The 25,468-nt window shown below is 66.0% G+C and overlaps 2 protein-coding genes across 3 annotated transcripts; one reads left to right on the forward strand and one right to left on the reverse strand.

Moving 5' to 3' along the window:
* Positions 1-5,887: 5,887 nt before the first annotated feature.
* On the reverse strand, positions 5,888-15,939 carry CHKB (choline kinase beta). Of its 2 annotated transcripts, none has more exons than XM_073329048.1 (11): positions 15,691-15,939; positions 13,339-13,447; positions 12,060-12,173; positions 11,574-11,707; positions 10,890-10,994; positions 10,415-10,473; positions 9,976-10,063; positions 9,556-9,664; positions 8,222-8,328; positions 7,806-7,887; positions 5,888-7,180 (listed from the first exon to the last, which is right to left on the reverse strand). In XM_073329048.1, exons 1-11 carry the CDS (start codon positions 15,870-15,872, stop codon positions 7,055-7,057), a joined length of 1,215 nt encoding a protein of 404 aa, XP_073185149.1. In that variant the 5' UTR covers positions 15,873-15,939; the 3' UTR covers positions 5,888-7,054. The 2 variants fall into 2 exon arrangements, with proteins under 2 accessions (XP_073185149.1, XP_073185150.1); XM_073329049.1 differs by having other exon boundaries at positions 5,888-7,157; positions 15,691-15,887.
* A 671-nt stretch (positions 15,940-16,610) lies between these two features.
* Positions 16,611-25,246, forward strand: LOC144930134 (uncharacterized). Its single transcript, XM_078851220.1, has 4 exons — positions 16,611-16,839; positions 20,035-20,136; positions 24,405-24,530; positions 24,708-25,246. Exons 1-4 carry the CDS (start codon positions 16,684-16,686, stop codon positions 24,846-24,848), a joined length of 525 nt encoding a protein of 174 aa, XP_078707346.1. The 5' UTR covers positions 16,611-16,683; the 3' UTR covers positions 24,849-25,246.
* The last annotated feature ends 222 nt before the right edge of the window (positions 25,247-25,468 follow it).

Raw genomic sequence — 25,468 nt, forward strand, 5'->3', positions numbered from 1 at the left:
CAGGGCACAGGGGCACAGGGGTACCAGGCACAGGGGTACCAGGGCAGGGGGCAGTGGCCTGCAGCAGCGGGGTGGTGGGCTGGAAGCGGTGGGTCAAGGAGCGATAGCGGGGGGCGGGGGGCAGGTACCAGGGCAGGGGCAGTGGCCTGCAGCAGCGGGGCGGTGGGCTGGAAGCAGTGGGTCAAGGAGCGATAGCGGGGGGCGGGGGGCAGGTACCAGGGCAGGGGGCAGTGGCCTGCAGCAGCGGGGCGGTGGGCTGGAAGCAGTGGGTCAAGGAGCGATAGCGGGGGGGGCAGGTACCAGGGCAGGGGACACTGGCCTGCAGCAGCGGGGCGGTGGGCTGGAAGCAGTGGGTCAAGGAGCAATAGCGGGGGGCGGGGGGCAGGTACCAGGGCAGGGGGCAGTGGCCTGCAGCAGCGGGGCGGTGGGCTGGAAGCAGTGGGTCAAGGAGCGATAGCGGGGCGGGGCAGGTACCAGGGCAGGGGGCAGTGGCCTGCAGCAGCGGGGCGGTGGGCTGGAAGCAGTGGGTCGGAAGCAGTGGGTCAAGGAGCGATAGCGGGGGGGGGCAGGTACCAGGGCAGGGGGCAGTGGCCTGCAGCAGCGGGGCGGTGGGCTGGAAGCAGTGGGTCAAGGAGCGATAGCGGGTGGGGGGGCAGGTACCAGGGCAGGGGACACTGGCCTGCAGCAGTGGGGCGGTGGGCTGGAAGCAGTGGGTCAAGGAGCGATAGCGGGGGGGGCGGGCAGGTACCAGGGCAGGGGGCAGTGGCCTGCAGCAGCGGGGCGGTGGGCTGGAAGCAGTGGGTCAAGGAGCGATAGCGGGGGGCAGGTACCAGGGCAGGGGACACTGGCCTGCAGCAGCGGGGCGGTGGGCTGGAAGCAGTGGGTCAAGGAGCGATAGCGGGGGGGGGGGGCAGGTACCAGGGCAGGGGACACTGGCCTGCAGCAGCGGGGCGGTGGGCTGGAAGCAGTGGGTCAAGGAGCGATAGCGGGGGGCAGGTACCAGGGCAGGGGACACTGGCCTGCAGCAGCGGGGCGGTGGGCTGGAAGCAGTGGGTCAAGGAGCGATAGCGGGGGGGGGGCAGGTACCAGGGCAGGGGACACTGGCCTGCAGCAGCGGGGCGGTGGGCTGGAAGCAGTGGGTCAAGGAGCGATAGCGGGGGGGGGCAGGTACCAGGGCAGGGGACACTGGCCTGCAGCAGCGGGGCGGTGGGCTGGAAGCAGTGGGTCAAGGAGCGATAGCGGGGGGCAGGTACCAGGGCAGGGGGCAGTGGCCTGCAGCAGCGGGGCGGGTGGGCTGGAAGCAGTGGGTCAAGGAGCGATAGCGGGGGGCAGGTACCAGGGCAGGGGGCAGTGGCCTGCAGCAGCGGGGCGGTGGGCTGGAAGCAGTGGGTCAAGGAGCGATAGCGGGGGGCAGGTACCAGGGCAGGGGGCAGTGGCCTGCAGCAGCGGGGCGGTGGGCTGGAAGCAGTGGGTCAAGGAGTGATAGCGGGGGGGGGGGGGCAGGTACCAGGGCAGGGGACACTGGCCTGCAGCAGCGGGGCGGTGGGCTGGAAGCAGTGGGTCGGAAGCAGTGGGTCAAGGAGCGATAGCGGGGGGCAGGTACCAGGGCAGGGGACACTGGCCTGCAGCAGCGGGGCGGTGGGCTGGAAGCAGTGGGTCAAGGAGCGATAGCGGGGGGCAGGTACCAGGGCAGGGGGCAGTGGCCTGCAGCAGCGGGGCGGTGGGCTGGAAGCAGTGGGTCAAGGAGCGATAGCCGGGGGCAGGTACCAGGGCAGGGGGCAGTGGCCTGCAGCAGCGGGGCGGTGGGCTGGAAGCAGTGGGTCAAGGAGTGATAGCGGGGGGGGGGCAGGTACCAGGGCAGGGGACACTGGCCTGCAGCAGCGGGGCGGTGGGCTGGAAGCAGTGGGTCAAGGAGCGATAGCGGGGGGGGGCAGGTACCAGGGCAGGGGACACTGGCCTGCAGCAGCGGGGTGGTGGGCTGGAAGCAGTGGGTCGGAAGCAGTGGGTCAAGGAGCGATAGCGGGGGGCAGGTACCAGGGCAGGGGGCAGTGGCCTGCAGCAGCGGGGCGGTGGGCTGGAAGCAGTGGGTCAAGGAGCGATAGCGGGGGCGGGGCAGGTACCAGGGCAGGGGGCAGTGGCCTGCAGCAGCGGGGCGGTGGGCTGGAAGCAGTGGGTCAAGGAGCGATAGCGGGGGGGGGGCAGGTACCAGGGCAGGGGGCAGTGGCCTGCAGCAGCGGGGCGGTGGGCTGCCAGCAGCCAGCCAGCGGGTTGTAGCGGAAGGCCGCCATGCGGAAGGCGAACCCGCGGGCCCCGCGGCGCTCCCGGTAGCCGCCGATGAGGAACAGGTGGTTCAGCAGCTGGGCAGTGCCGAAGCTCCACTTGTGGGCCCGGAAGGGCAGCCCGGTGGCCCGGCGCCAGGTGCCCCCTGGCCCGGGGGGGAGGCAGGAGAGGCCGCGCAGGGGCTCCATGTCGGGGGTGGCCGGGGTCCTCAGGTTCTCCTTGCGGAGCACACGCAGCTGCTGGGGGCCCCGCGTCCGGAGCCATGCCGCTCCTCCTGCAGCGGCGGGGCCAGCTGCCCGTGACGGGCACCAGCTCCAGGAGCTGGGCGCTCAGGAACTGGCATAGCACGGCCGGCATCTCCGGGCAGCCGGTGGCCTCGGCAAAGCGCAGGTGGGACAGGCAGTTGCCGGGCGCAGGAGGGGCGCAGGGCCAGCCAGCACGGCTCCAGGAAGGAGGGCACCAGCAAGTAGCTGGCAGCCTGGACGGCGGGCAGCAGCTCCTCCTCACCCAGCCCGAAGTGCCCCAGGAAGACAAACTCCAGGATGGCGCGGAAGGCGCCCGATGGGACGTGCTCCAGCACCAGCCGCCCCTCCGTAGCCTCCTGCATCTGGGATCGTGCCAGCACCCCGGAATACACGCCAGCCGGCCAGGCCAGCGTCACCTGCGGGCACCAAGAGACCCGGGGCTGCTAAGCAGGGCCTGGCCCAGCTCGGGCAGGGAGGAGTCAGGGCCCAGGGCAGGGGGACGACAGCTCCCTCGGGGCAACACATGTAGAGATTCCTGGCCATGTTATCCCCAGCTGGTGCCAGGCCCCCCGTAGGGCTCGGCCTGCCCCAGCCTCCTCCTGCAGGGAACCTGTCTGCTGGGCTGGGTCTCCCCTCATCCCTGCCCCCGGCTCTGCAGGCTCTGGGCACGGGGAGCTGCTCCCAGGTGGGAGGGGGTAGCTCGGGGATACCAGGGTGTGACGAAGTGGGACTGTTCTTAATGTTTCCTCTGAATACTGTGGGGGTGCCTCAGTTTCCCCTATGCAGTTCTTAAGAATCTAGAGGGTGGGGTAAGGGTGTATGATCATTGCAGAGCCCTAGAGAGCAGGTGTGTGCAGGGGTCTGGACACAGAGAATGGCCGACACCCTGTTTCCTGGCACCTGATGGCCTGGGCCCTTCCCTCCTGCAAGGTGAGAGCTAAAGGGTTGGAGAACAAAGGAATCCGGTGACCTCCTGGCCCTGGAAAGGAACAAAGCCCAGAGGAGGGGGGGCTGGAGGGAGTTTCAGTTTGGGCTGGCCGGGACATGGAGTGAAGGGCAGACGGGGTTGTCTGGCTCCCTGCCCCCCAAAATGGACCCAGCTGAGGGGTCCTGTTCTCTGCACCTGCAAGCTCTGTTTTAGACCATGTTCCTGTCGTCTAATAAACCTTCTGTTTTACTGGCTGGCTGAGAGTCACGTCTGACTGCGAAGTTGGGGGCCAGGACCCTCTGGCTTCCCCAGGAGCCCCGCCTGAGCAGACTCGCTGGGGGGAAGCGCACGGAGGGGCAGAGGATGCTGAATGCTCCGAGGTCAGACCCAGGAAGGTGGAAGCTGGGTGAGCTGTGTGTCCTGAAGACAGGCTGCTCACAGAAAGGCGACTGCCCCAGAGTCCTGCCTGGCTTCATGGGGAGCAGTTCCAGAGCATCGCCTGGGGACTCCGTGCCACAGGGCCCTTAGCCCTGGTCTCATCACCCCAGACCAGGGCCCCAACCCGACACTGCACTGGACGCAGCCACTGAGCGCAGCCCAGGCCTCGCCCCACAGCGCTGCTGGGCAGCTGCCACCTCCCGCAAGGGGGGCATCTCCGGGGCAGGGTCTGCAGACCCACCCGTGCTGCTCGTCTGGCCAGAGACAGGCCTCCGTGGTCCCAGCCAGGCCCGGGCTGGAATGAGCCACGGCCACAGGCCTGTGGGGCTGCAGAAGTGACCCGGCCCGCACCAGTGGAGACCCAGGCCTGGCCCATGGGGGCGACAGCCAGCAGGAATCCCTGGGGCTGGAGGCTGGGACCTGCAGCCTGAGGGCACCTTGGCTCACCGAGGGACAGGGGCAGAGGGGACCCAAGGGGTGCTTTGGGCTGCAAGCTGCTGGGCACAGAGCCCTGGGGGGAGACCCAGCCCCTTCGCGTCAATGGGGAGGGGCTCGCGGCACGCTCTGCTCCACCAGGCGCAGACAGATGGCGGGCTGCATGCACCCACAGGGCAGGGCTCGGCTCACGGGTGACGGGGCCCTGGCCCCGGACTGCACCCAGCCCAGCAGGACGCCCAGGCCCCCAAGCAGTAACACGCAGCCTGTGCAGTGGCATTTAGGGGGGTGCCCCCACCCCGGCTCCACAGGGCCCCATGGGGGAGCAGGCTCTGGCAGCGACGGGCACAGCCCTCCAGGAAGGTGGCGTTTTCAGCAGCATACCTGGAAAGCACAGGGATCTGTCTGGATGGTAATGAGGGGCAGCCCTGCCCCTTGGCTCCTATAGACCCTCTGCTCAGGGCTGCTCTCCCAGGGCTCTGCCCGTGGTGCCCGGCTGCCCGGCCCCTTGCTGGGCAGCAGGAAGAAGCTGGTCAGAGTGCAAAGGAAGCTCAGGAGGCAGCTCAGAGCCCAGCCAGCCGCACCCCTCGGGGAGCGAGTCACGGCGTGCCAGGCTGCAGCCCAGAAGCCTTCGCCCCCCCACCTCCGGCTGCGCAGAGTAGCACAGAGAGCCCCGCGGGGCCTGGCCCATGGCAGCTCCTGCAGGCCCGTCCTGGGGCCGCCGGCCGCGCGGGGAGTTCTGGGCACCGCAGGCCCGGGCCGGGGCCGCCACAGGAATCTCAGAGCAGGCAGGAGGGCAGAGCTATTTGTAACCTGCTGCCAGCCAGCGAGCGGGAAAGCTGAGCCCGCCTAGGACCCAGCCCATCGGCGCCCGGGGCCAGCTCGGCCAAGCTGAGGGCGGAAGCAGCAGGGCCCCGGCCAAGCAGAGGAGCAGAGGAAGGGGCGCGCCCAGGCTCCAGCCAGCTCGGTGAGGCTGCCCCGGCCAGAAGCGGCTCCTGCAGGCAGGGCACTGGGGCCAGGCAGAGCCCTGGGGGAGGGAACGGGGCCAGGCAGAGCGGACTGCGGAGGCACCCCAGCCTTTGGCCTTGCTGTACAGATGCAGCCTGGAGCAGCAGGGCTAGGCCTGGGAGGACAGAAGGACATGGCTGCGGAGCCTGCCCCAGGCAGGCGGGGGCAGCGCGACAGAACACGGACACGCCGCTCCGGCGGGTAGCCGGGGAGCACCAGCACGGCCCCGTGGCTGACGGGGGCCGCGACGCCTCCAAACGCGCTCCCCACTTCCACACTGCCAGGGCCAGGGCGCTGCCCCCACCGGGGCCGGGGCATTAGGGCGGGGCTGCGCCTCTCCCAAGCATGCTAAGGGCCTGATGGCACCAGCCTCCCCTCCCCCTGCCAGCGTCCGTGCCCCCCCACGGAGCACAGATCCCATCACCTCAAGCAGGCCAAGGCCTCAGTGCCCACTGCCCTGGGGACCCTCGCAGCTCTGCAGACAGACAGACAGACCCAGGCAGAGACGCTGAGTGCCCAGGGCAGGAGGGGGACAGACACACACACACAGGCAGACAGTGCCAGGCATTTATTGGTCTGAGTGCAGAGTTCACAGTCTCTCGCTAGGCAGCGGCGGGCCCCGCCCGGGGGCTCGGCTCCCAGGGGGCAGCAGATGCTGGGGGCTGGCAGAGAAAGCGAGTGCAGAGCCCCGGTCACAGGGCCCAGGCGGGGAGGCGCTTTGGGGCGGGGCTGCAGGAGGTGGCCCCCACCAACTCCCCCAGCCGGAGCAGGGGGCCCTGCTAGAGCCCATCCCCCATTGCCAGCAGCTGCCACCTTCATCCCGTGAGCGGCGCTGGAGATAGGCCAGCACTGCCTGCGGGGGCAGCATCCCGGGCTGGCCACACACCTACACACTCCCCCTGCTTCTCCAGAAAAGGGGCCAGCAGGAGGGGCTCTCCCGGGGGCAGGGGCAGAGCATCCAGGTCTCCCCCATGCAGCCCACACTCACGGAGCCCCAAGCCCCCCACACCTGCAGGAAGCGGGTGTATGGGGTGCAGGAAGGGCACTGGGGCAGAAGGGTGGGGCAGCAGAGCTGGGTAGCGCCCCAGGCCAGGGGAGGCAGAGACGCAAGGACAGAACCGTGGGGCAGAGGCAAATGCCCGTGCAGCACATTCAGCTCCCAGGCCCCATCTCCCAGAGCGGAGACCCCTGCACATGCCCAGCGCAGCCCCCAGTGCACTCGAAGGGAACCCAGGGGAGCTGAGCCCCTCCTGCCCCAGGGAGGGGACCGAGGCTGCAGCCGCCCTGCTCAGTGGGACCCCCATGGCCACACAGAACCATCTGACAATGGGCAGTGCGGAGAGGCGGTACAGGGGGAGCCGGCCCCACACAACCCACCCTGGAGAGGGTGGGGATCCTAACACACACTGGGGGAGGGCAGCCCATGCCTTCACTCCCCAAACCGGAACATTAACCGTTTCCCTGCCCCGACAGCCCAGCCTTGCCCCCAAACACCCTGCAAGGAGATCCCTGCCCTGGAGTGAGCCAGACCCCCAGCACCCACCGCTGCTCACTAGCCAGCCAGGGCATCCCCCCCGCCCCCACCCGGGGGGCAAGGGAGGCTGGTCTGGGGGCGTTGGTCCCTTGGGGTCCTTGCCAGCTGCTGTCCCTTGGCCGGGGAGGGGCCACTCCGCTGCTCCAGCCAGGCCCCACATGTCTGCAGCACGGCGAGGCCGGGGTCCTAAGGCAGGAGGCAGGCAAGCACGGGGCAGGCAGAGCCGGGCTGGTCACAGGCACTGCGCCTTCTGCTGGAAGTAGGCCTCGAAACGGCACCGCGCGTAATCCTGGGCAGGGAGACAGCATCAGGCTGGTGCAGAGCAAGAACAGGGATCTTCTCAGAGCCCCCCAGCCGTGGGGACAGGGGAGACCAGTTATCCCATGGAGCCCCCAAGCTGTGGGGGAAGGGCCAAAACAGGGATCCCCTCAGAGTCCCCCAGCCATGGGGACAGGAGAGGCCAGTAACTTCACACCCCTCAGAGCCCCCCAGCCATGAGGGAAGGGGAGACCAATCATCCCATGGAGCCCCCCAGACGTGGGGGCAGGGCCAGAACAGGGATCCCCACAGAGCCCCCCAGCCATGGGGGCAGGGGAGCCCTGTAACTTCACATCCCACGGAGCCCCCCAGCTGCGGGGGCAGGGGAACCCAATCACCCCACACAGACCCCCAGCCATGGGGGCAGAGCCAGAACATAAGGACCCCATGTGCAGTCGCACTGAGGGCTGGGCACAGGGAGGCAGCAGGTACCCACAGTGCTCAGCTGGGCAGGTCCCTCCCGTCCTCTGCAAAGGGACAGTTTAGGAGAGACGCCCCTCAGGACGCTGAATCCAGGCTGCCAGGCTGCGCCCCCTGACCTATGCCCTGTCTCAGCAGGCAGCCCTGGGCAGTGCCCTGTGGGAGCCAAGGGGCAGGGTCGCCCGTGCCCTGTGCTCACCAGGTAGCCGAACTCAATGGTGGAGATCTTCGCCTGCAGGATGGACCAGAGGCCCCAAAAGAAGTGAGAGGCCAGAGCAAACCTGAGGGGAGAGAGCAGCCGTTGGGGAGACGCTGTGAGAGACCCCAACTGTGCCATGTCCCAGATTCCACCCCAAGCCTGCACAGCCTCCCCAGTCCCCAGGGCACCTGGCTCCCCTTTCAGAGCCCCTCAGGCACCCCCAGGCTGGGCAGCAAGGCTGGGAGAAGGAGCCTGCAACAGATGCCTGACTGCACTGAAGGGCTCTTTAAAGAGAAGATCTGTCTTTGGGGAGGGCAGCAGGGTGGGGGTCCCCCCATGCCAGCCCCCTACACCCGCTCTCTGTGGGGGAAACAGGGGTGGGGGTCTCCCCTTGCCGCCCCCCGTCATTCACGCACCGGCTGATCTCGGTGAGCATCTCCTCCTCGATGCGGGCCTGCTCCTCTTGCGTGGTGTCCCCGCACCGCACCGAGTCCTCCCACAGGTAGTGCCGGATGAAGTGCAACTGCGGGCAGGACGAGCAAGTCTCAGCCTCAGGCCCCAAACGCAGGATGGGGAAACCAAGGCTCTGCCTCCCTGCCCCTCTGGGCGAGGCCCAGAGTGAGTTGGATGCTCCTGGGGGAATTCTGCACCACTGCGCATGCACAGAATTCATGTCCCCCACAGATTTTTTTTTTCCTCCCCACAGAATTATAAATTCTGCTAGGGAGGTGCTGCAGTTACCCCTTTTATGCACCAGAAACTGTTGTGGACCCAGAAGAGAGGGCGGCTGAGCCAGGGCCGGAGCAGCCCGCTACAGAGAGGGAGGTGAAGAGGCTGCATTCCTCACAGCGCCCTGCCCATGGGGCCAGGCGAGGAGGCATGGGATATTGGGAGGGGGGCAGCACGGGGCACACAGGGCTGCGGGCGGCCACATAGATTCAGAAGGGCTAGTGGAGGGCACAGACTAGGGTGGGGGCACGGGAGCTGGTGGGGTGGCAGCACTGACCCAGGGGCTGAATGGGAGCGGAGTACAGGGCCACAGGGGACGGGGGCAGATGTTCCTGGCTGAATGGAAGAGGCTAGGGGTCAGCCAGGGCCTGCATGGGGGAGGCTCCCCAACTTACTAACAATCTCGCCCCCCCCCGCCCCAAAACAACCCTGTTCCATACTTCTCCCAGCCACACCCACCAACCCTCCAGGTTCATTCCCAGGCTCCTGCCTTCTCCCTCAGCTCCTCCGTTCCCCGTCTCTCCCCAGCCTTTGCACTGCTTCTGAGGGGGGTGGGAATCCGGTTCTGTATTACAGTAGAAATGAATTACTCAAAGGTCTGTATTAACATGCCTAGTGAGGATCTATTTGTCAAGAAACATTTCCTGAAGGTTTTTTGTTGTCTGTACTGTTACAGACAATTGCTGACAGGTATTCTGAAATCAGTTACCAAATTAACTGAAACTGGCGTGATTATACTATGTTACTTTGACAAACAAAATATGCAGAATTTTAAAATATTCTGCACAGAATTTAAGTTTTTGGCACAGAATTCCCCATGAGGAGTAGGGGAGCTCCTGGGGCAGGGGGCTCAGAAAGGGGCCCAACACCCAGCAACAATCCCAACAGCTACAGCCCCACCAACCAGAACGCAAGCACCTCACCCCACAGGGCAGCAGCCTGGCAAGGATTGGATTCACTGCCTGCCTGCCCGCCCGCCCTCCGGCCTCCCCAGGGGCTCCCCCAGCCAGGCGGCCGTTACCTGCTGCTGACGCGTGGGGTAGTTCTCCATGGAGGCCTGGTAGAAGGGCCACGTGTCATGGGTGTAGTCGTACACCCACTCACAGAAGTGATTGCCAATGTCAAAGCCCCTGCAGGGAGAGGGGGGGTTAGGAGCTTCCATGCTCACAGGGTTCCAGCCTCCTCGCGGCCCCGACCTCACCCCACTGGGCATCCGCAGCAGAGCTGCCCCGACAGCCTCGCATGGCCCAGGGAGAGCACCAGGCTGGACAGCCATCCTCAGAGCCGGCCTGACAGCCCCGCGTGGGTCGCACAGCCCAGGGAGAGCACCGGGCTGGGCAGTGGATGTCCTATACACACCAGCTTACGGCTCGGCACCACACCCCACCCTGCCCCCCATTAGCTCTGCTCCCCACGGCCGACCCCACCTCCCATCACCCACCTGTAGTTGTAGCTGCTGTATTCAAAGTCAATCAGCATCAGCTTGTCGCTGGGGTGTGACTCGCGCCCAGCCAGCAGCAGGATGTTCCCTGGAAAGGGGCAGGACAGGTGAGAGCAGCTACCTTGGGGAGCCTGCAGGGGCTGGGGGAAGCGACACAGGCAGGGTGGAGGAGTCGGAGCTGGGGGAGCCCCTCAGGTCCCATGTAGCCCTGCCCCGGAGCCGAAGCAGGACTGGCCCCCAGGCAGGGCTCAGGCTGCTCCCCGGGACAAGCTGCGCTCAGGCCAGCGAGGTCCCCCGACCTAACCCCAGAGAGGCTGTGGGGAGGGGAGCCACGCTGTAGTGGTGGCTCAGGCCCCAGTGGGCCCAAGGCTGGGCTATTCTGGCTGGCAATGGCGACCGCCAACAGACAATGGGGGCATTTCACCCCCCTGCCACTCACCTTCCTGCACATCATTGTGGCAGAAGACCACAGGGGAGGGCGTGGACTCCAGCAGCTCCCTGGAATTCAGGGGAGAGAGACATCAGTAGACAGCCTGCTTCATCGTTCCCACTCCCCCAGGCCTCTCCAGCAGGGTGCACTGCGAGAGGGAGCCCCAAGGAGAGCAGGCTCTGACGCTTCTAGCTTCTGCCACTCGCGGTGCCGAGCAGAGACCCGCCCACCTCTGGGTAGGAAAACTGGCGCTGACCGCGGACACGGGGAGGGGAGCCGGAGCCGGCTGCGGGGGAGCCGGAGCCGGATGGGAGACGGGGGGTGAGCGCATGGGCCTGTTGCAGTGCAGAGCTAGCAGGAAGCAGCAGCGAGGGGCACCCCTGCGGCGCTGGGGGGGGAGGGGCACCTTTCTGCCCAGGCTCTAAGGCAGTTCGCCCTCCCCGCCCCCACGTGTCCATGGCGGCCCCTCGGGCCCTGCGCTCACCTGAGGCTCCTCACTTCCTTCTGCAGGTCATAGGCTCTGAGCTGGCTGAACAACTTCCGCTGGGCTTCCTGAGGGAAGGTGAGCTCGGCAATCTGCTTCAGGTACCTAGAGCGCAGGGTCCTGTCACCGCCACAGGCCAAGGCCCCGGCCTCCTCCCCTGGGAGCAAGGGAGACCCCCTCCCCAGGAGCAGGGAGATGGGAATCCCCCAACACTCACTCCCCTCCTCCAGGAGACCCCCACTTGCCTCCCCTGGGAGCAGTGAGGTGGGGAGGGACCCCGTCACTCAGTCCCCCCACCGCAGCAGCGAGATGGGGAGGGACCCCGTCACTCAGTCCCCCACCCCAGCAGTGAGATGGGGAGGGACCCTGTCACTCAGTCCCCCACCCCAGCAGTGAGATGGGGAGGGACCCCTCCACTCACAGCAAGACAGGGCCCATTATTCTCCCTCCTGGCCCCACGGCAGAGGACACCTATGGGCAGAGACCCTGCAGCACTGCATCGGGGTGGGGGTGCACTCCCCTCAGAACTATTGCTGCGAAGTGATGGGAGGTGACTCCTTCCCAGGCACAATCCAGGCCCCCATTCCTGCAGGGGAAGGGCCCCCCCAGGGGGACACAGCTGGTGCTGCCCCCCTGCAGCCCGCAGGCCAGAGTAGCCCAGAGCAGTGCGAGGGCAGGTGTTACCGTTCCATGGTCCCAAACAGCCACTTGGGCTCCTTGTTGAAGGGCATCACCATGCCGTGGAAGCGGGACATCTTCATCGCTATCTCCCTGGAGATGTTGGGGTCCTGCAGGTCCTCTGTGCACAGACGCCGGCTCTGGGGACACGCGGCAGGCATGAGACACCTGCCTCCAGGGAATGGGATGGGGGCGGCAGGGACCCCGGGGCTCGCTTGGCCTGGCACGGGGCCTCCAGCGCCAGCGGAGGGACAGAGCCCTCTCAGCGCCCCCGGGAGCCCACAGGTCTGAGCCAAGCGACAGCACAAAGGAGCAAGCTGGCCAGGAGGGGCACAGAGCCGGGGCACCCCCAGGCACCTGCCATGCACAGCAGCCATCTGGGCCCCACCAGCCCTTGAACTCAGGCAGGGAGGTACTCTGGCCAGCCCGTTGGGGGCCAGGCATCCTGCATGGGGGAAGGGTAGAGGGTAGGCCACCCAGCGAGGCCCGTACCGGAATGTACTGCTCCAGCCGCCCCTGGGGAAAGACCCCGTAGAGCCGCGGCCCCAGTGCCCGCTCTGCCAGGATGGCAAACATCACGCTCTCCAGAACCAGCGAGTCCACGCCCTGCAGAGACAGAAGGCATGGGTGAGGGGCAGCCACCCCCAAATCTGTGCAGTCGGGGAAAGGGCCGTGACCCTGAGTGCCCCTCCCCCTCAGATTGTGCAGGGTGTGGGGCAGTGACCCTGGGATCCCCCCAACCCTGCACAATATGGGGGGGAGTGACCCCAAGATGCTGCTTGATGCCAGGGTGGGGAGGCAGCAAACCCACAATCCACAGCCCACCCCAGTGCACAGTCATGGGGAACCTCACAAAGGAACCCCCACCACCCATGGGAGGGGCCCCTCGAGGGTCTGAGAAGCCCACCAGAGAAGGGAGGATGGCATTAACCCCCTCAGCCTTGAACCCTTCGCTGTCCTGTGCAAAAAGCTCCCCAGAGTCAGCACCCAGCAGCAGCTAAGCTGGACAGAGCCATTTCTCTAGCCCGGAGGGTGCTGCAGGGCTGGGAGAGCAGGGGGCTGCGGGTGGGGACTCCAGGGTACTGGCAGAGCGGAGGCAGGGCTGGGATAGCAGAGGGCTGCGGGGGGGGACTTTGGGGTACTGGCAGAGCTGGGGGCAGGGCTGGGTAAGCAGGGGGCTGCGGGCTGGGAGAGCAGGGGGTTGCAGGTGGGGACTACGGGCGCTGGTAGAGCTGGGGGGCAGGGCTGGGATAGAAGGGGGCTATGAGTGGGGACTGTGGGTCACTGGCAGAGCTGGGAGAGCAGGGGGCTGCAGGTGGGGACTACGGGCGCTGGTAGAGCTGGGGGGCAGGGCTGGGATAGCAGGGGGCTATGAGTGGGGACTGTGGGTCACTGGCAGAGCTGGGGGGCGGAGCTGGGATAGCAGGGGGCTGCAGGTGGGGACTATGGGGCACTGGCAGAGCTGGGGGGCAGGGGGCTGCGGGGCACTGGCACAGCTGGGAGGGGGCAGGGCTGACCTGGGCCCTCACCACGGGGGGGTCGATTACACTCCCTGAAGAGGCCTGCATAACCCCGACAGCTGGCCGGTGACAGGGGGCACAGCTGGCCCAGTGCGTGGCTGCCAGGGAGCCGGTCGCTGACGAGGTGGGGTGGGGCCAGTTCACCCACACACTGACCCCTGCCAGGCCATCGCATGCAGCGCAGGAAGCCGTTCGGTGGGTCCCTGGTCGCCCCCACCCCTGTGCCCTGCTGCCAGGCGGGGGAGCCTCACCTGCAGAATGGCCCCGTAGACGCGCAGCAGCACCTGCCGGGGCTCATCGCCCACACTCAGGATGTGGTCCGGGAGGCTGCATTTGTACAGCAGGTTACTGAGCCCCCCACTGCAAAGGGAAGCAGAGCCCAGATCAGAGGCCACGGGGCCCAGTGCACTGGGACGCAGCCCAGGCGCTGGGGGGCAGCACTGGGCAGGCCAGGAGACGGGGCACAGCCCGGAAGGTTTGCGGATCCCTCCCTGGCCAGTTCAGCCTCAGCCCACACAAGCGAGCTCCTGCCCAGATCCTGCCGTGGGCGTGAACCGGGCCCCTCCAGCACCCCTGAGCACGCCCTGGCCGAGGGGCCGGCTGCGTGTGCCCCAGAGCCCCAGGCTCCTACGCCTGCATGGGGAGAGACCTGGGCACAGGCCCCCACAGGACCGCGGCCGTGCCCGGGACAGGACCCTGCTGGGAACTCCAGCATGGCCCTGGGCCTGCCCCAGAGCGAGGGGACAGGGAGTACCCCCCTTCCATTCCTCTCCGGCTTGTACCAGCCTCACCCCGGGCGGCAGGCACGGGTCTGCTTCCCAAAGCCTAGCTGCGCGCGCTACGCCAGACCAGGCCCGAGGGCACGTTCAGGGGATGACCCAGGAGCCCCGGGCATGCGAGAGAGGAGCCCCTGCGAGGCGGGGGGGCAGAGGAAGCAGCAGCAGGCTGGCCCCTGACCGGGCAGGGCTCTCGCGGCCTGGGCACGGCTGCGGAGCCGGGGTGTGGGGGGGTAGCAGGAGCCGCACTGGGACCTTCGCGCCCCTCCGAGCCGTGTGGCTGGGCTGGGCTGGCAGCAGGGACTCGGGCACCGAGCGGGGGCAAAGCTCGCAGGCGGGCGCTCGGAGACGCTCAGCTCCGGCTGCCCCGCACCCAGCCAGGGCCGCGAGCGGGAGGGTGCCCTGCACAGGTCTCCGCCCGGCAGAGGCACCCCCAGGCCCAACTAAGGACAGGGCCCGTGTGGCCCGTGAGTTCCCCCCTCGCCAGTGGAGCCCCGGGGCGATGAGAAGCCAGGTTTTATGGGGGTGAAGCACATCTACATTAGGGGTCTGCGCCAAGGCAGCTTTCCTGGGGGCGCTGCAGCAACAGCCCACCCGAGAGGTGGGCCCCTCGCCCCACAACCAGGCTCCAGACGCTGCGCGGTCACTGGAAACACTGCAGGCCTGTCGCCCACCTGCCAGCGCGACCCAGGGTCTGCCCGAGCCCGCCCCGGAGCTCGGAGACCGGCGTTAACTCTGGACCCTAATGACTACCCGGCAGTGCTGGCTCGGAGACCCGTTACCCGGCTGATCCCTGCCTCGGACGCACCCCGGACCCTGCTTCCAAGCACCCCGTTCCCTGCACTCCACCCCCCCCAGCCCAACCCTTCCAGGCCAGCCCCCCACCAGCCACCCCGCCCGGTCCGGCTCCCGGCTCCTGAGCCCCCCAGCTCGGCCCTAAGCGGCCCCCGCCCGCCCCGGAGCTCGGAGAGCGGCGTTAACTCTGGACCCTAATGACTACCCGGCAGTGCTGGCTCGGAGACCCGTTACCCGGCTGATCCCTGCCTCGGACGCACCCCGGACCCCGCTTCCAAGCACCCCGTTCCCTGCACTCCACCCCCCCCCCAGCCCAACCCTTCCAGGCCAGCCCCCCACCAGCCACCCCGCCCGGTCCGGCTCCCGGCTCCTGCGCCCCCCAGCTCGGCCCTAAGCGGCCCCCGCCCGCCCGGAGCTCGGAGAGCGGCGTTAACTCTGGACCCTAATGACTACCCGGCAGTGCTGGCTCGGAGACCCGTTACCCGGCTGATCCCTGCCTCGGACGCAACCCGGACCCCGCTTCCTGCGCACCACCCCCCAGGCCAGGCCCCGCCCCGGCCCCGCCCCCGCTCAGCCCAGGCCCCGCCCCCACCCGCCACCCGTCCGGTCGGCTCCCGGCCCCGCCCCCACCCCCACCCGGTCCCGCTCCCGGCCCCGCCCGGCCCGACTCCCGGCCCCGCTCAGCCCAGGCCCCGCCCCCACCCGCCCCCCGCCCGGTCCCGCTCCCGGCCCCGCCCAGCCCAGGCCCCGCCCCCACCCGCCCCCCGCCCGGTCCGGCCCCGCCCAGCCCAGGCCCCGCCCCCACCCGCCCCCCGCCCGGTCCGGCCCCGCCCAGCCCAGGCCCCGCCCCCACCCGGTCCCGCTCCCGGCCCCGCCCAGCCCAGGCCCCGCCCGGTCCGGCTCCCGGCCCCGCCCAGCCCAGGCCCCGCCCCCACCCGGTCCCGCTCCCGGCCCCGCCCAGCCCAGGCCCTGCCCCCACCCGCCCCCCGCCCGGTCCGGCTCCCGGACCGGACCCCCGCCCCGCCCCGGTACCTGACCGGGCTGATGCCGAGCTCCTCGGGCTCGAGCAGCTTCCAGGCGCCGGCCAGGAACTCGCGGCACCACAGGAAGGCGCGGAGCCGGGTGTGGCCGGGCACGGCGGGGCCGCGGGGGGGGCCGGGCCCCGCGCACTCGCCATCGCCCGGGCAGCGCGCGCCGGGGGCCGCCGCCTCCATCGCCAGCTCCAGCTCGCCGCCGGCCCGGCTCCGCCAATCGCCGCCCGCCCCCGCCGGCTTCCGCCAATCGCCGCCGGCCCGGCTCCGCCTCCGCCAATCGCCGCCCGCCCCCGCCGGCTTCCGCCAATCGCCGCCGGCCCGGCTCCGCCTCCGCCAATCGCCGCCGGCCCTCGCCGGCCCGGCTCCGCCTCCGCCAATCGCCGCCCGCCCCCGCCGGCCTCCGCCAATCGCCGCCGGCCCGGCTCCGCCTCCGCCAATCGCCGCCGGCCCCCGCCGGCTTCCGCCAATCGCCGCCGGCCCCCGCCGGCCCGGCTCCGCCTCCGCCAATCGCCGCCCGCCCCCGCCGGCCTCCGCCAATCGCCGCCGGCCCCGCCGGCCCGGCTCCGCCTCCGCCAATCGCCGCCCGCCCCCGCCGGCCTCCGCCAATCGCCGCCGGCCCGGCTCTGCCTCCGCCAATCGCCGCCCGCCCCCGCCGGCCTCCGCCAATCGCCGCCGGCCCGGCTCCGCCTCCGCCAATCGCCGCCCGCCCCCGCCGGCCTCCGCCAATCGCCGCGCCGCCTGCCGCCTTCACGGGTCGCACGTTCCGCCAATCAGCGCCCTGTCCTCGCGGCGCCGCTGGCAGCGCGATTGGTCTGGTGTCAGCGAGGCTCGCGGACTCACCGTTGTGATTGGCGAGACCAGCCCGGAAGGGGAAGCCTAAATCAGCCAATCGCCGCGGAGCCTTTGCCCCAGTGACAGCCAATCAGGACCGAGAGTGCCGTGGCCAGGGCAGCGCAGCCAGTGCGCCGCGGGAGGGGCGAGGCGCCGCAGGATGCCGCGGAACGTGGAGCTCAAGGCGCGCGCGCGGGACCTGGCGCGCGCGGAGCGCGTCGCCGAGCGGCTCAGCGGGGGCGCGGGCCGCGCGCTCACCCAGACCGACACCTTCCTGCGCGCGCCGCGCGGCCGCCTCAAGCTGCGCGACTGCGGGGTGCGAGCCGGGGGGGGGGGGGGTAACGGTCAGCGCGCGCGCCCGCCCCGCGCGCCGCCTCCGCAGCTCCCATTGGCCGGCCGCGGCGGGACCCGGCAGCGCGTGGAGCCCCCGCCCTCCCCCAAGGGGCCCCAGAGACGTGCCCCCCTCCTGCCCCCCACCTCCCTCCCAGAGCCCCCCCCAGCCTGCCCCCTCCTGCCCCCCAACTCCCTCCCAGAGCCCCACCCCCAGCCTGCCCCCTCCTGCCCCCCAACTCCCTCCCAGAGCCCCACCCCCAGCCTGCCCCCTCCTGCCCCCCAACTCCCCAGCCCCACCCTGCCCCCTCCTGCCCCCCAACTCCCTCCCAGAGCCCCCCCCAGCCTGCCCCCTCCTGCCCCCCAACTCCCTCCCAGAGCCCCACCCCCAGCCTGCCCTCCTGCCCCCCAACTCCCTCCCAGAGCCCCACCCCCAGCCTGCCCCCTCCTGCCCCCCACCTCCCTCCCAGAGCCCCCCCCAGCCTGCCCCCTCCTGCCCCCCAACTCCCTCCCAGAGCCCCACCCCCAGCCTGCCCCCTCCTGCCCCCCAACTCCCTCCCAGAGCCCCACCCCCAGCCTGCCCCCTCCTGCCCCCCAACTCCCTCCCAGAGCCCCACCCCCAGCCTGCCCCCTCCTGCCCCCCACCTCCCTCCCAGAGCCCCCCCCAGCCTGCCCCCTCCTGCCCCCCAACTCCCTCCCAGAGCCCCACCCCCAGCCTGCCCCCTCCTGCCCCCCAACTCCCTCCCAGAGCCCCACCCCCAGCCTGCCCCCTCCTGCCCCCCAACTCCCTCCCAGAGCCCCACCCCCAGCCTGCCCTCCTGCCCCCCAACTCCCTCCCAGAGCCCCACCCCCAGCCTGCCCCCTCCTGCCCCCCAACTCCCTCCCAGAGCCCCACCCCCAGCCTGCCCTCCTGCCCCCCAACTCCCCACCCCCAGCCTGCCCCCTCCTGCCCCCCACCTCCCTCCCAGTGCCCCACCCCCAGCCTGCCCCCTCCTGCCCCCCCAGCTCCCTCCTGGCCCCCACCCCCAGCCTGCCCCCTCCTGCCCCCCACCTCCCTCCCAGTGCCCCACCCCCAGCCTGCCCTCCTGCCCCCCACCTCCCTCCCAGTGCCCCACCCCCAGCCTGCCCTCCTGCCCCCCAACTCCCCACCCCCAGCCTGCCCTCCTGCCCCCCAACTCCCTCCCAGAGCCCCAGCCCCAGCCTGCCCTCCTGCCCCCCACCTCCCTCCCAGAGCCCGACCCCCAGCCTGCCCCCTCCTGCCCCCCAACTCCCCACCCCCAGCCTGCCCCCTCCTGCCCCCCACCTCCCTCCCAGAGCCCCACCCCCAGCCTGCCCTCCTGCCCCCCAACTCCCCACCCCCAGCCTGCCCTCCTGCCCCCCAACTCCCTCCCAGAGCCCCACCCCCAGCCTGCCCCCTCCTGCCCCCCACCTCCCTCCCAGAGCCCCACCCCCAGCCTGCCCCCTCCTGCCCCCCACCTCCCTCCCAGTGCCCCACCCCCAGCCTGCCCTCCTGCCCCCCAACTCCCCACCCCCAGCCTGCCCCCTCCTGCCCCCCACCTCCCTCCCAGAGCCCCACCCCCAGCCTGCCCCCTCCTGCCCCCCACCTCCCTCCCAGTGCCCCACCCCCAGCCTGCCCTGCTGCCCCCCACCCCCCTCCCAGAGCCCCACCCCCAGCCTGCCCTCCTGCCCCCCACCTCCCTCCCAGAGCCCCACCCCAGCCCTGCGCCCTCCTGCCCCCCACCTCCCTCCCAGAGCCCCACCCCAGCCCTGCGCCCTCCTGCCCCCCACCTCCCTCCCAGAGCCCCACCCCCAGCCTGCCCTCCTGCCCCCCAACTCCCTCCCAGAGCCCGATCCGCACCTCCCTCCTGCCCCCCAACTGCCTCCCAGAGCCCTGCCCCTTCCTGCCCCCCAACTGCCTCCCAGAGCCCCAGCCTGCCCCTTCCTGCCCCCCAACTCCCTCCCAGAGCCCCACCCCCAGCCTGTGCCCTCCTGCCCCCAAACTCCCAGAGCCCCAGCCCTGAGCCTGTCCCCTCCTGCCCCCCACCTCCCTCCCAGAGCCCCACCCCCAGCCTGTCCCCTCCTGCCCCCCAACTCCCTCCCAGAGCCTGATCCCCACCTCCCTCCTGCCCCCCAACTGCCTCCCAGAGGCCCACCCCAGCCCTGCCCCCTCCTGCCCCCCAACTCCCTCCCAGAGCCCCAGCCTGCCCCTTCCTGCCCCCCAACTCCCTCCCAGAGCCTGACCCCCACCTCCCTCCTGCCCTCAACTCCCTCCCAGAGCCCCAGCCCTGAACCTGCCCCCAATCTCCCTCTCAGAGCCCCACTCCCAGCCCTGCCCCCTCCTGCCCCCCAACTCCCTCCCAGAGCCCCACCCCTAGCCCTGAGCCTGTCCCCTCCTGCCCCCCAACTCCCTCCCAGAGCCTGCCCCCCAGCCCTGAGCCTGTCCCGTCCTGCATCCCAATCCCCAGCCCCGGAGCTGGCTCTGCAGGCTGCGGGTTCTGCTCGGCGCATCCCGCAGGGTGGCCGGGGAGGACAGCCTCTCCCGGCCCCTGCTGTCCCATCCCAGGGGGTTGGCAGCTCCTTTCCCATGCATCCCCGGTCCCTGCTGTCGTGTTCTGCGGGGCGTGCGGAGTGTGGGGCTGGCTGGGTGCTGCACACTTGATGTAATGCCCCGGGGAGGTGAGGGCGTCTTTGTATCGGCCCAAGCCCTGCTGTAGTTATCCTGGCATCAAGGGCCTTCTCTCTCCCTAGCTTGTTTTGCGGCTGGAAGCGGGCGGCGCTCGTGTGCCGGTGTATGCTGGGCCGCACTAGGAGCGGGGTTTGCCAAGGGCGCTACACCTGTACAACCAGGAACTTACTAGCAAACCTCTCCTAATGTAGATCCATTTCCTACAGACTCGACTCTCTAGCCTTACCCTGCCGATTCCCCTGGTTACACGGCCTGGAGCTCGCTCGATGGGGCTCACACCCTTGTATAACTGCAAGGGTGTTCTTAGGTCCCCACCAGCATGTCTGAGCCAAACAGACAGATCTGCCTTTCGTCTCTTCCTTAGTCGCTCCCTCCGTCCCCAGAGCGTTTCTGGGCCTCTCCTGAACTCGCTCGAGTTTGTGGGTTGTTGGCCTGCCGGCCGGGGAACCAAGCAGCCACCTCCCGCGCTGACGCCCTTCTCCGTTTCCTTTTCAGGATGGCCAGGGGCAGCTGATATTTTATGAGCGTCCTGACTCTGAAGGTCCCAAACTTTCTCATTACTCCATCTCCCCCACAGCCGACCCTGCAGGCCTGGTGGTAAGAGCCTTTCCCCGCCTGAGATCGTCTGCACACAGGTGCACACAGCCCTTCTCCCAGGAACATCGGTCTGAGCAGGCTGGAGAAGCCCCCAGGCTTCTCTGGTCCAGTGTTTGTTTCTAACAGTGGCCAGTGCCAGACCCCACAAAGCAAGGAGTAAGGCCATGTCTACACTAGGAACGCTACAGCAGCATGACCACATCCACACACAGACGCAGACTAGAGTGACGGAAGGGTTAGTCCCCTGCTGTCGGCCACCTCTCCAAGTGACAGCAACTAAGTCGATGGAAGAATTCTCCCGTCGATTTAGCTGTTAGCCTAGCTGTGGTACTCGGGTGAGAGTGCCGTACCTATGTGAACTGTTGAAATGTAGTCTAGGGCTAAGAACCTTGCAGTAGCAGATGTGGGATAGTTTGCCCTCACATTAAATCTAACCCTGCTCTCTAATCATTAGTTTGACTAAAGCCCTGAAATAGGATGTTCAGTGTCCGATCCGGAATTGTTTGTGGCATTAACTATTTTAAGTGGACAGTCTTGTTACCCGTATCTGTGTCCAATCCTTCTTTGACTTTTGCGAAGCTCTTGGCCTCACCAACTTCCAGTGGCCGTGAGTTCCACAATCTAGTTGCATGTGTTGTATTTGTGTGGCAGGAAAAGTATTTCTTTTTATCCATTTTGAATTTGCCATCTTCCAGTTTCAGTGCTCAACCCCTTGTTCTTGTGCTGAGACAGAGAACGGAAACTCACAATCTCCCTTCTCGAGACCTTTTTTTTTTTAACCATGTCCCTTCTCCCAGGTAACAATCCCAATCTGTTCAATCTTGCTTCATGTGAGAGTTTGTTGAAGTCCTTGATCATCCTTGTCTCTCTTCTGTGAACCCCTCTAGTTCTGCAATGCCCAGTAACATGAAATGGATTAAAAACTGGCTGACAGGTCTCAATGTGTAATTGTAAATGAGGGCTCATTGAGTGGGACTGTTTCTGGTGGGGTCCTGCAGGGATCGGTAGTTGGCCTTATGCTATTTAACATTTTTAGCAGTGACCTGGAAGAAAACATAAAATCATCGCTGAAAGAGATTGCAGATGACACAAAAATTGGGGGGTGATCAATAATGAAGAGGACAGGTCACTGAAACCAGTCTGGATTGCTTGGTACACTGGGCACAAGCAAGCAGTATGCATTTTAATACAGCTAAATGTAAGCGTGTACATCTCGGACAAACAACGCAGGCCACGCTTACAGGATGGGGGACTCTGTCCTGGGAAGCAGGGATTTAGGATCGTGGTGGATAATCTGCTCAACATGGGGTCCCAGTGCAATGCAGGATCCAGAAGAGCTAGTGGGGTTCTGGGGTGCATAACCAGGGGAATCTCAAGCAGGAGCAGAGCGGTTATTTTACCTCTATATTTGGCACTGGTGCAACTGCTGCTGGAATCCTGTTCTGGTGCCCACACTTCAAGAAGGATGTTGATCATTGGAGAGGGTTCAGAGAAGAGCCACGAGAACGATTAAAGGATTAGAAAACCTGCCTTAGAGTGATAGACTCAGAGACCTGGTTATGGCCAGTGAGGCCTGATGATTAGAGCCAGAGTCGGGGGTCAGATGTCAGAGCCCAGGTTCAGAGACAGGTTACCGGGAGTGAGGCAGTGCTGTGAACCAGCAATCATAGGGGCTATCACAGTCATGGGCGAATCTTTGAGCAGTCACTGAACTGCTGCTGGGCTAGAGAGCTAGTCTGCTGACGCTTCCTGCCCATCAGGCCAGCTGTGCTCATTCGGTTGCCTGGAGATCGGAGCTGATGCAGGCCCCGATTCCTGACAGGTGTTTATCGTAATAAAGAGAAGGTTAAGGGGTAACTTGATCACAGTCTGTAAATTACATACGTGGGGCTCATGGGCTGTTCAGTCTAGAAGAAAAAGCTCTGACATGATTGAGTGGCTAGAAGTTGAAGCTAGACAAAGACTGGGAATGAGGCATAGCTTTTTAACAGTGAGGGTCATTAACCATTGGAACAATTTACCAAAGGTGGTAGTGGATTCTCCATCACTGGCAGTTTTTAAATCGAGATTATCTATTCTGGGTTCAGTACTATTCAATATCTTCATAAATGACTTGAATAATAAGATGGAAAGGATGCTCATAAAATTTGGGGATGACATCAACCTGGCAGAGGTTGCTAACATTTTGGAGGGCTGGATTAGAATTCAAAATGACCTTGCAAAGTTGGAGAACTGGTCTGAAATTACCAGGATGAAATTCAGTAAAGACAAGTGCAAAGCACTATGCTCAGGAAGGAAAAGTCAAATGTTCAGCCACAAAATGGGGAATGATGGGTAGGTGTGAGCACTGCTGCCCAGGAGCTGGGGGTTCGAGTGGATCGCAGGTTGAATACAAGTCAACAATGTGATGTGGTTGCGAAGAGGGATAATATCACCCGGGGCCGTATTAACAGGAGGGTGGTACGTCAGTCACAGGAGGTAACTGTCCCGCTCTGCTTGGCACTGGGGAGGCCTCAGCTGGATACGGTGTCCAGGGCTGGGCCCCACACTTTAGGAAAGATGGGGACCAACAGGAGAGAGTCCAGAGGAGAGCAACAGAAATGATGAAAGGTTTAGAGAACCTGAGCCATGGGGAAAGGTCAAACTGGGGACGTTTAGTCCTGAGAAAAGAGACTGAGAGGGGACCTGAGGACAGCCTACAAAAATGTCAAGTGCTGGTATAAAGAGAATGATGATCAATTGTCTCCATATCTGCTGAAGGCAGGACAAGCAGCAATGGGCTTAATGTGCAGCAAGGGAGAGTTAGGTCAGATATTAGCAGAAACTCTGTGACTCTCAGGGCAGTGAAGCTCTGGAACAGGCTCCCAAGGGAGGCTGTGGAATCCCTGTCACTGGAGGGTTTTAAGAACAAGCTGAACAAACACCTGTCAGGGGGCTCTAGGGTCACTTGGTCTTGCCTTGGTGCGGGGGGCTGGACAAGATGGCCTCTCGAGGTCCTTTCCAGCCCTACATTGTGTGATTGGATGTTTTCTAACAGATCTGCTCTAGTTCAAACAGGAATTATGTGGGGAAGTTCCATGGCCTGTGTTATACAGGAGCTCACACTAGATGATCGCTATGGTCCTTTCTGTGTCATCTGGGCAGGCGCGTCCTGCATGCAGTATCCAGATGAGGCTGCACTCCTGATTTATAGGCAGGCACCAGACTGAACTCCGTCTCCCTTTTCATCCCATGCCAAGTGCATCCCCACAGCTTGTGTGCTTTTTTGACCACAGATTGAGCAGAGGTCTCTATTGAACTGTCTACACTGATGCTTAGGCCCCTTTCTTGAGCTGGTACAGTTGAATTAGATTCCTGTAAGGTATGTGAGTAGTTTAAATTTCCCCTCCAATGTGCATTACTTTGCACTTACTGACCCTGAATTTCATCAACCACAGTGTTGCCCTTTCCCTGGCTTGCTTGGGTTTGGTTTTTCACAGTCCTCTCTGGTCCCGAATGTTGTGTCCTCTGCAAACTTTGCCACCTCACTGCTCACTCCCTTTCCAGATTGGTAATAAATAAACATGGGACCTAGTACAGACCCGTGAGGCCCCTCTTCCCATCTTCTGACGGGATGAAAATGACCTGTTTCACACTGCTCTTTGTTTCTCTCTCTCTGGGCCAGTTCTGATCCGTGACAGTAGCTTTGCTTCCCACCACGTAATGAGCCTCTTTGGAGGGATCTTGTCAAAGGCTTTTGGGAATCTAACCCAGTTATGTCAGCCGGTGCTGCTTCGCCCCCCACTTCACTGAGATGTCCGGAGAATTGTAGTAGATCAGTGGGACACCATTTCCCTTTGCAGGCATGGTGCTGGACAGACCCTCCCACTGGACCATTGGGTCTGGTGGTAAGAGTCCCTCCCCATAACTCTGGCTGCCCCCGTCCACGCAGCCAACCCCGTGGTAAGAGCTGCCACACCTCTGCTGGGATGCTCCAGATCACAGAGGAGATGGATTCCTGCCAGCCCTGCCTGGAATCACAGTGCTGCAGGGAAAACCCCGAGGGCCCTGGCCATGGCCCCTTGGACCAACAGATGAGTCCAACGCTCCCTGGTAGGTGAGGCTGGGACCCAGGCAGGTCGGAGGGATGGCCAGGGCCCAGTCCCTTCGTGCTGACCCCGTGGTGGCCCCAGGCAGTGTCATAGGGACATCAGTTCATGGACCGGGGGAGAGAGAACTGGGGGGAGGGGGCAGCTGGCTGAGCTGTCCCGGCCCTGATGTCTCTGCAGGCTGTGTTGTCAGAGGCGCTTGGAGTACAGGGCGTGGTGAAGAAGGAGCGTCGTCTCTACATGGTGGGACAGACCCGTGTGCACTTGGACCGTGTAGAAGGGCTGGGTGATTTCCTGGAGCTGGAGGTGAGCGACAGTGAGGGCCAGGCCAGGCACTGGATCCTGCATTTCACCCCACAGGCTGTGAAGGGGTCACCTCGCCTGCTATCGGAATGCAGCTGTGTCTGGGGTGGAGTGCTACTCTCCCTCCAGGGGCTTTCCCTGCCACCCTGCTCTGACCCGAGCCCTGTGTGCCCTCTGCAGGTGGTGCTGAGTGAGCAGCAGAGCCCCGAGGACGGCGAGCGGGTGGCCCGGAGGCTGATGGAGGAGCTGGGAGTCCAGGAGGAGGATCTGGTCCCTGGGGCCTACCTAGACCTTCTCCTAGCAGGAGGGAGTCCCACCTAGGAACCTGCGCCCCTGCTCATCGTCTTTGCCCCCCACTTCCTAGCCTATACCCCACTCATCAGCTACATGCAACCTGATGGGGATTCCTGCCCCTGGGGCACAGGGAGGTAAACCTTCCGCCCCCGAGACTGGGAAAGAATGCGGCCTCCAAGGGGTGAAGCAAGAGTCCTCTGCCCTCATCTCCCTCTGCTCGTTCTTGTGGCCGGACCACAGATACTGCTCTTCCCCACCCCTGCAGCGGGGTTAGAGGGGACTCCCCTCCCCTGCTCAGCCTGTCTGAGTGAGGTGGTGTTATGGGGGCAGTCTCCTTCAGCAAGGTGGACCCCATGTCCACCTTACCTGGGACAAGGGGCCTGAGGAGGGGCTCCCTGTCCTTAATAAACCACCCTGGTACAACAGATCTGTCTTCTTGCTTGAGCTGAAATAACCAGTGGGGAGCCTGGTGGCTGCTGGGGTAGGAGTCCTGCCACTGAGAGCCAGGACACCTGGGTTCTGTGCCTGCCCTTGCCTCCCTTTGTGGCCTCAAGCAAGTGTCCACCCTGCCTCACTCAAAAAGGACCCTGGCAGAGGGAGTCTGGATCCGAGAGAGTCTGTAAAGTACAAACCAGCATATACATTCT

Source organism: Lepidochelys kempii, chromosome 1, assembly GCF_965140285.1.
Source record: "Lepidochelys kempii isolate rLepKem1 chromosome 1, rLepKem1.hap1, whole genome shotgun sequence".
NCBI lineage: Eukaryota > Metazoa > Chordata > Testudines > Cheloniidae > Lepidochelys > Lepidochelys kempii.

Bases quoted from the DNA above. Each gene is read 5' to 3' on its own strand.
- LOC144930134 (XM_078851220.1), top strand. From the start codon at position 16,684: ATGCCGCGGAACGTGGAGCTCAAGGCGCGCGCGCGGGACCTGGCGCGC. The intron at 16,840-20,034 runs GTGCGAGCCGGG...TTTCCTTTTCAG, and splicing joins TCAAGCTGCGCGACTGCGGG to GATGGCCAGGGGCAGCTGAT. The intron at 20,137-24,404 runs GTAAGAGCCTTT...ATGTCTCTGCAG, and splicing joins CCGACCCTGCAGGCCTGGTG to GCTGTGTTGTCAGAGGCGCT.
- CHKB (XM_073329048.1), bottom strand. From the start codon at position 15,872: ATGGAGGCGGCGGCCCCCGGCGCGCGCTGCCCGGGCGATGGCGAGTGC. The intron at 11,708-12,059 runs GTACGGGCCTCG...GCGTGTCCCCAG, and splicing joins GGCTGGAGCAGTACATTCCG to AGCCGGCGTCTGTGCACAGA. The intron at 9,665-9,975 runs GTGGGTGATGGG...CTCTCCCTGCAG, and splicing joins TACAGCAGCTACAACTACAG to GGGCTTTGACATTGGCAATC.